Genomic DNA, 12,149 nt, shown 5'->3' on the forward strand with positions numbered 1-12,149 from the left:
TTTTGGATTGTTGGTTGTAACACTGGCATACAGCCCCTAAAACGGCGGCCGGCCGCACAAAAGCTCGACCCGGTCCGATTCAGGATAACCAGGGTTTGTATCTCTCCTATTTTCCGATCGTTTCCAAGAGCATGCTGTTGCGGTTTTTGTGAAACAATTTGGTGAGGGGGTTGTTGATTGCGTACGAGGAGGCGAAGTTAAGGTCCCTTTCAACCGCCAACTTGAGATCGGCGACTCCGGACTGGACCAGGCCTTTGGAAAAACCGCCGCAGCCAGCAAATATTTTCAGCGATTTCAGTTTTTGTTTGAAAGCCTCGGAACGTTTTTGCCAGTTTCTCGTTTTTAACTTGCTTCGCATTGAGCTGTTTAATTCTTTTCATTTTTTGTAAGAAAGAACCTGTTGCTATAAAAGCTGTAACATTTTCTTTGTTGCAAGTCATCAACATTATCTGCTCTTTCATATTTGTCAAGATATTTAACGTCGCACGTGTACAAAACTTCTTCCGCTGCGGTCAAACCTCTTTGACCAGACAAAAACAGCTTGTGAATGTTTGTGAAGTTTACTAACTCTTGTCATTTTTACTAACTTTTACGTCGGACGCGCAATAGATAATAGTTGACTGAAATCACTTTATGTTCAAACTCTTTGATTTTCAAAATTCTGCCAACCTTAAAAGGCTCATTGAAGTCCTACGGCTGGTGTGGAAAGTAAATAGGCTCGGTTTTGTTCCCTCTAAACTTTCTGCAATACTCAGAATAAAGCAGACCTCCTCCTTTGTTATTTTGTTTTGCTTTTTCTTCATCTCATCGTATGCAGAATTTTTTTGTTTTTTGTTTCTTGTACTCAAACTCGAGACTTGAAGGTTCAATTAAAAAGCGGTCTCGTATTGCGAATCTGCAGTTATCTCTGAGAAAGCACTTTATGTTTTTATTTCTTTGTGTCTAGCTCTGTTCGAACCACTTTACTTTTTGGCTAAAAAAGCACGCAGGATAACGATTTGTGCATTTCAGGCATACTACCGTACCTGCCCGCCGTGTGTAAGAATGCTTTTCAAGCAAAAAATAGTTCTTGTTGCTTATAAAAAAATGCTTGTTCTGATTGTACTCTTTGTCGCAATTGAAAGTGAACTTTACTATATTCGTTTCTTTGCCCAGTTCCGTGTCACAGCATTTTGTGGATAAAAACAGTTTTCGTGGGTCGCCGTACTCTCTGACCGTCTCTCTGGCCGTATTACCGTGTTAACGGACGAGTACATCAATATGATTTGGGCGTAGCATTTGCGTTGTTGACGACGATTGTATTCTAAAAAGAACACTTTAAACCACTTTGGACCTATATCGTCAATAAATCCTAGCAGTTTTGAACTTTTAGTTAACAGAACGTCATCCTTTTTAAATCATTTTATTTTCTTTTTAGACTAAACTTACGAAGTAAGTTGTTTTTTTTTTTTTGTTTTTTTGCAGCAGTTCAAGTTTGTTTTTTCATCTTGTTTTTACAAAAAAGCTTTTAATCATGAGTTTAAATGAGTTAGTTCTAGTATTGATATTAACAAATTTTTCATTAAAATGACAAATTTTTAGTTTAAAAAACTAGTGAAAAGTTGCAGTAAAGTAAAAAGTAGTTTCTATTGGTATAAAAATATACTTTACTATGTATAATAAACTTGCTTTTTTCAATACAATGTTTTGAAGTAACTTGTTTTCAAATGAAGTTTTTTCTGTTCTGAAAAGTTTTATTAACAATTTACTTTGTATTGTAGATTAAAAAATTTTCAGATGGTTTATGATTCTAACTATTATTCAAGTCGATGAATAGATAAGTGTTATTATTTATGTGATTTTCTTTAAAAAATAAAAATTAAATTTTCAATTTTTTTTAAAATCAGCTTTAAAAATTACAATAATAAATAAAATAAATTAACATAAAGTTTGTGTTTTCAGACATTTTTCCAGTAAGAACTGTTCGTGTAACCATCGATCTTTCAGGGTCTTCGATCTGAAGAACTGTATTTTCGTACTGTCCGTAAGTGCCTCGACTATTTTCTATAAAACATTTGAAACAAATTAACTACTTAAAAGTATTTTTTTAATTAACAGTTCAAATAAATAATATTTTTTCTAATGATAACTTAAAAAAAAACAAAATAAAATGCAGCATTTTTGGTCGTTTGTTTTACTAAGTTGTGTACTGTATGATACAGTTATAGATACATACTTTCACAAAAACAAAATTATTTAACTTCAGCCGTTAAGCTGCTGAAATTTCTTTTAAAACGTTAAGTACAAAAACTGTTAGTAAACTTAATGGACTCAAGTATAAAGTGAATAGGTTTGTATACATATATACTTTCTTAAAAAGACATAAACAGAAGCAAAAAATTATAATAAGTAAATCTTACAAACTTTTTTATATAAAACAAAAAACATAAACAAAAATATACTCAGAGACTTTTAAACTTTTTAATTTATTTTTAGGTAAATATAAAATGACAAGAACTCATGTTATTTGTTTAAAAAGTGTATTTCTTTAAAACTTTTATTTTTGCAGTTTTTAACAATGGTTTCAGTTTGTTACGTTTAAATGATTAATAAAAATGGCACAAAGTTTACTTTTAGTTCGTATAGTTCCACATCTGTAGGACAGTTATCAAAATAACTAGGTATATTACTCATAGTGCTACAAAATTTCAACTGAAAAGGAGATAAAATTTCTCCAAAAAAAAACATTTAGGTACTACCTCATTTGTTTCTACTAGTGTTTTTTTTTGCATATTGAAGACTTTTTATAATATTGTATATCATCAAGTGTTTAGAAACAGTTTTAAAATTTATCAAAATTAAAAGATAAATTTATTATTAATAAACGGTTTAAAAAAGTGTTAAGTACAATTAAGTTATAAAATAATTTAAGACATAGGTTATAAGTTGTTTTAAAACCAAACTTTTTAACTTGAAAAGTATAAAACTATTAGATTAAGTTTGTCTATTTAGAATTTATTATAGTAATGAGTGTATCTATTGGTTTTAAGACTCATTAAATACATGTTTAAATTAGATAACAAAAAAGGTTTTAGTCTAATAAAAATCAATAAAGACATTGGTTTAAGTGCTGAAGTATCAAAGTCTAACTCTACACAGTTGTTTTTTAACTCTAAAAGTTGAATCCAAAGTTATATTGTACTAATTACACTTTTTAAAGTTAAGTTCAAAGTTGTTTTATTTTGAATTGCTGATATTATTTACTTCAACAATGTACTGTAACAATATACAACATTAACTAAAGTTTTGATGTTTTAAGTTAGGGGTGGGCAACGTACGGCCCGCGTGGCGGATCCGGCCCGCTGAGTGAAAACCCCCAAACTATTTTTAGATTTAAATGGAATCCGGCCAGCGGACAAAATTGATCCGGCCCTCAAGTAGGTGATCCGGCCCGCTAAGCACTTTAAAATTTTGTTTGAAATCCGGCCAGCCGATGTAAATATTACAAAATTTTTACAAAACCTCTTTTGAATTGTTTTCACAAAAAAAAAACTGTAAGACTTTGACCCTGAAAACACTTTTAAAAATGGCTTTTTATTTGTGTGGTGAAAAAACACCATTTTGTTAAAGTATGTTGTTTTGTTTTAAGTTAATTGAAATAATCGTTTATCAAATTACCCCAAAAAATCTGTATGCTGAACTAACTTACTTGATGATCTAACCAACCATAATGAATTTCATAAAAAATGGACGTGTAAAAAACTGCTGTTTTTTCCAGATGTGTAGTTAGTTGATTTTATAAATGTTAAAAAAAAGTTTTTTTTTCCATTTAAACATTGAAAATTATTTTAAGATAAACTGCTCAACTTTACATTTTAGTAAAATATCTCAACTTGAGACTACAGTTTGCACTCTTTTCTGCTATTGATTTTTAATTAAGGACTTTTTGATTAATTAAATGATTAAGTTTAGTGATAACCAATTGATGACAATATTTCAAAATAGTATCTCATTAATTTCAAGTATGATTTGTTTGAGAATTTATTTGTGTATGTTTGTTGTAACAGTTTACAATCTAATAAAATTTTGAATAATAGTTCTTAAATTTTAAAAGCAAAATTGAAGAAAGTTTTTTATATATTGACTTTACTTATGAAAAAATTACATAATTATTTTAACCATCACTGTTAACCCTAACCCTTACCCTCGGTCAGTAATTTTTTTTTTTGTATTTTGTTTATTTATCTTTTAATTTTTTTTTCTGTTTTTTTTTAAAGTATTTTTTCATTATTCTTTTGCAAAAATGACCCTCTATACAAAATATTAACGCATGCAAAATTGACCCTTGGTGCAAAATTGTCTTCGTGCAGTTTTGTCCCCTCGTCCAATTTTATCCCTTCATGCGAATTTGTTTTCGTGCAAAAGTATCTTCGTGAAATTTTGTCATTTTGCAATTTAGTCCCCTCGTGCAATTTAGTCAGAAGTCACACAAAATAGTAAAACCGAAAGGTTGCTTGAGTCTTTGAGAAAAATATACTAAGTGTAATATGCTACTAAAAATGATTAAAACTAAAGTTTGCTATTAAAATTCGTTATAAAACAAACAGTCAGGTTTAACTTGGTTAAATTTTTTAGTGGTTTTACTTTTATTAACACAGGTTAACTGTAATTTAAATAAATTTATGGATTTCTTTTATTTTAAAGTGTAACACTACAAATAAAAATCAATTAAAACTAAACTAAATAAAAAACTTAACAAGTCTAGTAAAGCATTGCGAAGTCTTTTTGGATAGTTTAGTTTTTACCTATATATAAAAACTGTTTTAGATTTAATTTCACTAAAAATGTTTTTACCCTATCTATTTTTTATTTAATTGACTAAAAATACTTTTGTTATTCTAAGAAAAGTTTGTCACAATGAAAAAAAAGCTTGATTTCAAAATTTTAATAGATAATAATTCGTTTGACAATAATTTTTACATGTACTTGACAACATTAAAGCGCTTGAGATTTTTTTATGTTATCGTTTGTTATCAGGCTAGATACTTTTTATTGAAGTTGTCAATAAAGCTATTATACGTAAACATATTTCGGCTACTTAAAGCGTGTTTACTTTTTAAAAAAAATACTAAAGCTATACCAAGTTCAAATAAGATCCAATAAAAGTTATAGATAAGTACAGATTAGTTTAAAAATTATGTTTTTTTTCAATTTTACAATTGAAGAATTTTAGTGAAAAACAAAACTTACATTAAATCATAACAGTATATCAGTAATCTTTTGCGTTTAAAACGGAATAAATCGTTTATAAAGTACACGTCTAATAATAAAAGTATTTTAGAAAAAAATTCTAAAACTATTTTATCTAAAACCTTGAAACTTGTAAAAATAAGTAGACGATATATTATTTCTTTAAAAAAAAATGATTTGAAAATAAACTATAATAAAAGATTTTCAAAGCCTAAAACTATAAAAACTATGTGTATACAGTGTATTTTTAAGTTTGAATTTATAAGGATATTTAGTTTATCGCTTATGAGATTATTAACCTTTTTTTATTTTTTTTATTAAACTATAGCAAACTTGTAAGTAATAAACTAAAAAATACACTTTACTTCGTTGAAAATTCACAACCAAGTTAAACATTTTTTAAAGTTATCATTTCATGTACTATTTTGTTTGGCAAGTTAACTTATTAGAAAAAAAAATAATGTTTTTTACAAATGCATTTAACTTATACTAAACTTTTAAAGATCTAAATTTAAAATAAAATTAATACTAGCATATTTGGTTCGTCGGACACCACTCTGTGTCAGCAGATATGTTAGTCAGATAAGGATTACATGTGTTGGACATTTATGTGAAATTATACTTATTTCACTTCAATTGTCCAAGTATCGATGCATGCATTAGAATAAATTTTAAAACTTGTTTAATTAAAAATTCATTTTAAAATACAAGTTTCAAATAAATAGTAACAACAGTTCTTTAACTTATATTTTGAATTCTACTCGATATTTTTTAATTGACAAAGACAAAATAAATACAATTTTGTATCCATTAATTGCCGTGTGCAAAGCCAGGTGAGTATGTAAGCTGGCTATTAAAACCGTTCCGAGACACCTGCAGATTCCAACATGCCGAAACACTTGCAGCTTCCAACATGCCAAGACACCTGTAATTTTCAACATGTCAAGCCACCTGCAACTGTCAACATGACAAGCCACCTGCAACTGTCAACATGTCAAGCCACCTGCAAAAGAGAGAGTAAAAATGTATATAAACGATGAAGCACATCTACAAACAGGTTATTATACCTCAACTACCCTACAAAGCGGACCTAGGCCGCTTCAACGGGGCGACTCTTCCTTCGTGGAAGTAGTTGCAGCTTTTCACGTGAGACTTCGAGGCTGGAGACGTCAATGGCAGTACGATACAAAATAGTTGGCTTGGGACTGCGCGGCCGCAGAGGTTAGCTATAGAACGATATAAAACAGCTTACGTGAGACTTCGTGGCCAAAGACGTAAGCTGTGGTACGATATGAAACAACTTTGATAGGATTTCTTCGTTCATTAATATCGTCTTTTCAACCTTTATCGATATTGAAGTTCGTATAAGATTAATGTCTAGAAAACTTAAGCGTCGCGCACCATTTGTATTGTTTGTTTAGGCAATAAATTGTACATAGTTTTTGTTGTTTATTTTATAACTAAATTAAGTTGCTATACCTATTTATACCCGTTAAAGATAGAGATATTTTAATATCATTTTATTTACTAATAATTAAATATGGTATGCAATGCATGTTTCACTCTATTTACTGGCATCCAAAGCTTTTTCAACCGTCTGCACATGTATGAAGTGTTTGGTAACTGACTTTAAAAGGTTGCAGGCTGATAAAGGCGTTAATTTATTGCTGCTAGTGCTCATAGTCAATATTAGGGATTATTACCGCTGATAGAGTTAAATTAAATAGTTTACACTTAAGCCAACTTTTTAAAGCCTTACTACAATCTTGCTTACTAATTAAGTAATAGAAATGTCACTTATTTAATTAACTAGATTAAAGTTTAGTTAAGAAACAAATGCGAATTAGCACTCACAGTTTATTTTGCAATATAAACAATCTGCGGTATTAGACAAGAACGTTAGAAAAAAAACAAGAAACTCGCTGAACTAAAATCATTAATGTCAGCTTATAAACGTAAAGCCGAAAAACGCTCTACCTAAAAATACACGAGTTCAAGAACATGAATCAGTGCACAACGAATACGCCCTTCTTTCGCGGTGTATGGCTTTTATAGTGTTAAGGTGTATTTGTTTTTTCAAAGCCTTTCGGAACAAGCAGATAATTTCTAAAACTATCTTTAAAAAAGCTTTGCAGTATAAATGCGGGAACGGGTCAGAAAAGCACGGGTGACACTTTAGCACAGAATGACACTTTAGCACGGAGTCACATTTTAGCACAGAATTTATTTTGCTTTTTTTTTCTTTGCTTACATCACATTAGGTACTGTATTGTTTAAACATCTAAAAACGAACTATGCAACATGTAAACTAATAGTTAAAAAGATTTAAATGAGTTACAAATTTAAGCTTTAGTTAAAACTAAAACAAAAGAAAACTTAAAAACTTGTTTTACTATTTAATTTTAGATAAAATATTTTGTTCTTTTACTTTAAAGTTTTCGACATAAAACTATTTTAATAAAGCTAGGACACTCTAGAAATAATTACAAGCTCTAGGACTATTAAAACTTTTTTTAAATGCTTTAACTAATTTTAATAAGGCTAAATTTTAAGCGTAAGTTTTAAATAAAAAATAGAATATATAAAGACTAAAAACTTTCTTATTTCGTTTTAAATAGTAAAAACTTTATTTACAATTCTTTTAAGATGATATTTTTTTAAATATTAGAACTAATTATCACAATTATTTGTTTGTTAAGTTAAATATTTTAGAATATTAAACATTATTTAAATAAACATTTTAAAAGATTCAGAATTATTACGTGCAAAAATGTGCTAAAGTGACGCCGTGCCAAAGTGTCACTCCGTGCTAAAGTGATACTCCGTGCTAAAGTGTCACCCCGTGCTTAAGTGACACTACGTCCTAAAGTCCCACTCCGTGCTAAAGTGTCACCCCGTGCTAAAGTGCTACTCCGTGCTAAAGTGACGCTGTGCTTTTCTGACACCTACCCTTAAATGCAGTATCAAGCTAAAAACTATCAATAAACTAACATTTCATAGTATAGTAAAATAGTATATTTTACTATTGTCAGTCTTTTGATACAACTTTATTTAAATTTAGTCTCAAACTTAAAGTAATGAAAAAAATATGTTAAATTTCTAAAAAAATACTATTTGTGTTACAATTAGTAGCATATTTCCTTCTTTTATTTTTCAGATTAACAAATTTAAAAGTTGCCCAAAAAGAAAAGTTTTAAATATTAAGCACAAATAAAATGACGAACAACTGAACAAGTCAAATACTTAATTAGTGTAAAATGTTTACATAAAAAATATTGTGGTTATTCACGATAGTTAAAGCAATCAATAAACGAAATCTTTTAACCCTTTAACGTTTCAAATTTTTAAAAATAATAAATCAAAACAAACAGGCACTTTTACATTAATTGTTTCTAAACAAAGCTCTGGTAAGTCGTATAGTTTATCTGTCCACTCATCTGTAATGGTATCATAGCAAAATACATAGTTTTTAGAGGTAGCAAAAGCATAAATTTTATTGCCAATCGCCATCGCTGTGCAAAAACTGTATTCTCTCCTAGAATGTGATTTAAGAAAAGTGAATCTCCTACAAGTGCTGTCATAAACCTCACAGTCTAAAGTTCCAATCACGAACAGCTTGCTTTTAACTGCAACTAAACTGTGACAATAGTTACCTTCGTTCATATTGGGCATTTGAGTCCACTCATCAGAAAAAACGTCGTAAGATTCTACGGTATCTAATAACAATCCGTCATCTCTGGTAACCCCACCGCACAAAAAAATACTTTCTTCAAACACTGTACAAGCAGCCATATCTCTAGCTTCGTTAATTCTAGCAACTTGTGTCCATTTGGTATCTTTGGTGTCGAAATGTGAGAAAGAATCTCCTTCAGCTCCTACAATAAATATTTTATCTGTAAAAGCGCAACCACAGAAACAATTGTTGTCAACACTCATTTCAGCTACAATGCTCCATACGTTTGTTGCTATTGAATATTTTTCCACGGATTTTATCACTTTTCTGTTTTCATTTTGACCGCCGAATACGTAAACATCTCCTTTTGAGCACACTGCCAATGGTCCGCCTCTCTCTGTTACCATTGATGGGAGAGTTTTGAAAGAATTTAAGTCATTTCCTGAGATTTCACTCACTTTTCCGCAAACTTTTGTTGATGATTCTTTAAAGCCTCCGCAAATCATAAAATTAAACATATTTTTATCACAGTACCTGCTCGTGCAGCCAATTCTTGACTCGTTTCGTGATAAACCCTTCTTCCTTTCTATCTCCCCTTCCAATATTGCGATGCATTCACTATCTTGCGAAATCGGCGAGGGTTTTTTCAAAAGGTGCTCCAAAGCGTGTTGTGAAAGCAAAGGAAGGCGGACTTTGAGCAAAAGATCTTTCGCGTGCTTGCCACGTGACTCGACGTCGTGGTTCAGCCAGCAAACTACCGCGTTGAACACCTCCACCTCCGACGTGACATTCAGTTGAGAGCTTTCGAGAATTTTTGATAAGAGCGCAAAGTCCAGCTCCAAGAAGCTGCTGGTACCAGCGACAATCGCGAATAAACGATCAACGCTACTTAAAAGTTCCTTGGGGAGGGTGGGTAAGTGGAAAATTTTAGTTAGTTGGAGCAAAACAAGCACAGTGCGAAAATTTACTCCTTTTCTCAGATAACTTTGGAAATCTTCTGTTAGTAGAATTTTGCTTAACTTCAGAATTGAGCAGCGGTCCAAATCATCTTGTTCAACATTCACTAAAAATTGTCAACTATGTGTTTAAGTTTAAAATGTTAGAACTTGTTTTATATATTTTTTAAGTTTAACTTGGATACAATTATTAAAAACATACAAATAACTAATTAAACATGATTAAAAACTATACTTACCAATCTTCAAAAGAGTACATTTTTTTTAGTAAAAAAGCTTTTGTATTATAGTTTAATCTTCTTCTAAAATTTTTCAAATTTTTAATTAAGAAATAGGGTTAAGTTTATATGATTTAAAAGATTTAATTTATATTTTTCATTAGCTATTAGTTTAGTTAAATCTACATTAAATGACATTTAATCTATATACCTGCTTTAATTGTTGATTTAAATTTTGAAAAAGACTTGAACCCAACATTTTTTGCAGAGTTTTCTTTAGATAAAATCACAAAATTTTCACCTTCAGAACATTTTGTTGCTTCTTCAAAATTTGTTGTTTTCAATTTTTTTACCATCTTTATTAATTGTTTTTACTTAACCTGAATTATTTAACTTAATAAAATTTTATAGTTTACTAGTCTTTCAAGTTATTCAACTAAAAAAGTAAATATATATATACATAACTTATTGAAATGACGTTTTTAGAAATACTGGAACATATGTTTCATAAAGACAAAAAAGATTGTCTTTAATCTTCAGCCAGTCTAAATTTAAAATAAAAAGCACTTTGGTAAACAAAGATGCAAAAGTTTACAAAAAACAAAAACAATATGACGTAAGAATTGAACATTGTACATTACAAATATTCAGTACAAAAATCGATCTACCACCTAACTAATCAAACAACTAAAAATTAACGAAAACAACAGTTAATTGACTATAAAATACTTCAAAATTTGTTGTATTTTAAGAGTCAATTAACTATTGTATTTGTTAATTTTTAGTTGTTTGAATGTAACGAATTCGATTCTCGATTTCGTTGTTTTATACTTTTCCGCCAGTTGGCGCTATATTCAGCCGAAATTGTATACTTATTTCAAGATAACGATAAGAAATTGCTCATTAGCCTTGGCTTGCGCACTACGCGCAGCTCGATATGTTGTTCATTATTTTTGGCTCAGTTAGCCATAAGATCATGCAAAAAACACACTAATTTTAAGAACTTAAGACACTGATTGAATTTAAGAACTTTGTTATGATTGTCATTTTACAAGAACTTTATGTTAATTTGTATAACTATATTGTAATGTGCTCAGTTAAGCCATAAGACCGTGCGAGAGGCACACGAATTGATTTTAAGAACTATTTTATTATTTTCATTTTATAAGACCTTGATGTATTTTTGCACTATTGTATTATATTGTGCTTAGTTAAGCCATCGTTGTGCATAAAGCACGACATTTATTAAGACTCTGTAACATTAGTAGTATTATAAGTTAGACATATTTAGTTTTTAGGATTGTGTCATTCAGACACTTTAAGAACATTATTAAGACATTTTAGTTTGTAGAATTTGGTGTTTACTTGTTGTGTTTATATTCGCAGTTATATTCTACTGATAAATTCATTTTATTTTGTCATTCTACTTTTTAGTTATCATACTAATATCACATATTCAATAAACTCACTTCATTAAAGAAACTATTTATATTAAGTTTATTACATACTTATTAAGTACTAAGTTAAACCTAATGAGTAAGGTAAATTCAGTAAAAGTCTTAAGAGCTGAACGCGCTAAGCGTTTAGCACAAAAAAGGGGACTTCCCCCAACTAAAGGTAGTTCCTACCACAGGCCCTGGAGGACTACATGATTAGTTAGATGGTAGATCGATTTTTGTACTGAATATTTGTATTGTACAATGTTCAATTCTTACGTCATATTGCTTTTGTTTTTTGGTAAACTTTTGCATCTTTGTTTACCAAAGTGCTTTTTATTTTAAATTTGAACTGGCTGAACATTAAAGACAATCTTTTTTGTCTTTATGAAACATATGTTCCAGTATGTTTAAAATCGTCATTTTAATAAATTATTTAAAAGCCCTTCAAGTGGGCTCAGTAGAAGGTGTTCAAGTTTGAATATTAACCTTATTATATATATATATATATATATTTATTTATATACATATAAACAAAATAAAAAGTTTTGTTGTAATGTTTTCATGTGTAACATATTTATTTATTTTTTATGTTATATACTCTAAAAACAACAAAGTGCAAACCCTTAGGGGCCAT

General features: G+C 29.6%; 1 protein-coding gene across 1 annotated transcript; it reads right to left on the reverse strand.

Moving 5' to 3' along the window:
* Positions 1-366: 366 nt before the first annotated feature.
* Positions 367-12,149, reverse strand: LOC145838948 (kelch repeat and BTB domain-containing protein 3-like). Its single transcript, XM_082946566.1, has 3 exons — positions 12,137-12,149; positions 8,815-9,965; positions 367-540 (listed from the first exon to the last, which is right to left on the reverse strand). Exons 1-3 carry the CDS (start codon positions 12,147-12,149, stop codon positions 367-369), a joined length of 1,338 nt encoding a protein of 445 aa, XP_082802692.1.

This window comes from Thalia democratica, chromosome 6 (assembly GCF_965202585.1).
Source record: "Thalia democratica chromosome 6, ktThaDemo2.hap1.1, whole genome shotgun sequence".
Lineage (NCBI taxonomy): Eukaryota > Metazoa > Chordata > Thaliacea > Salpida > Salpidae > Thalia > Thalia democratica.

Excerpts from the sequence above, each read along its gene's own strand:
- LOC145838948 (XM_082946566.1), bottom strand. Across the intron at positions 541-8,814 it reads TTGGAACTTTAGACTGTGAG|CTGTTTTTGTCTGGTCAAAG; the intron begins GTTTATGACAGC and ends AACATTCACAAG.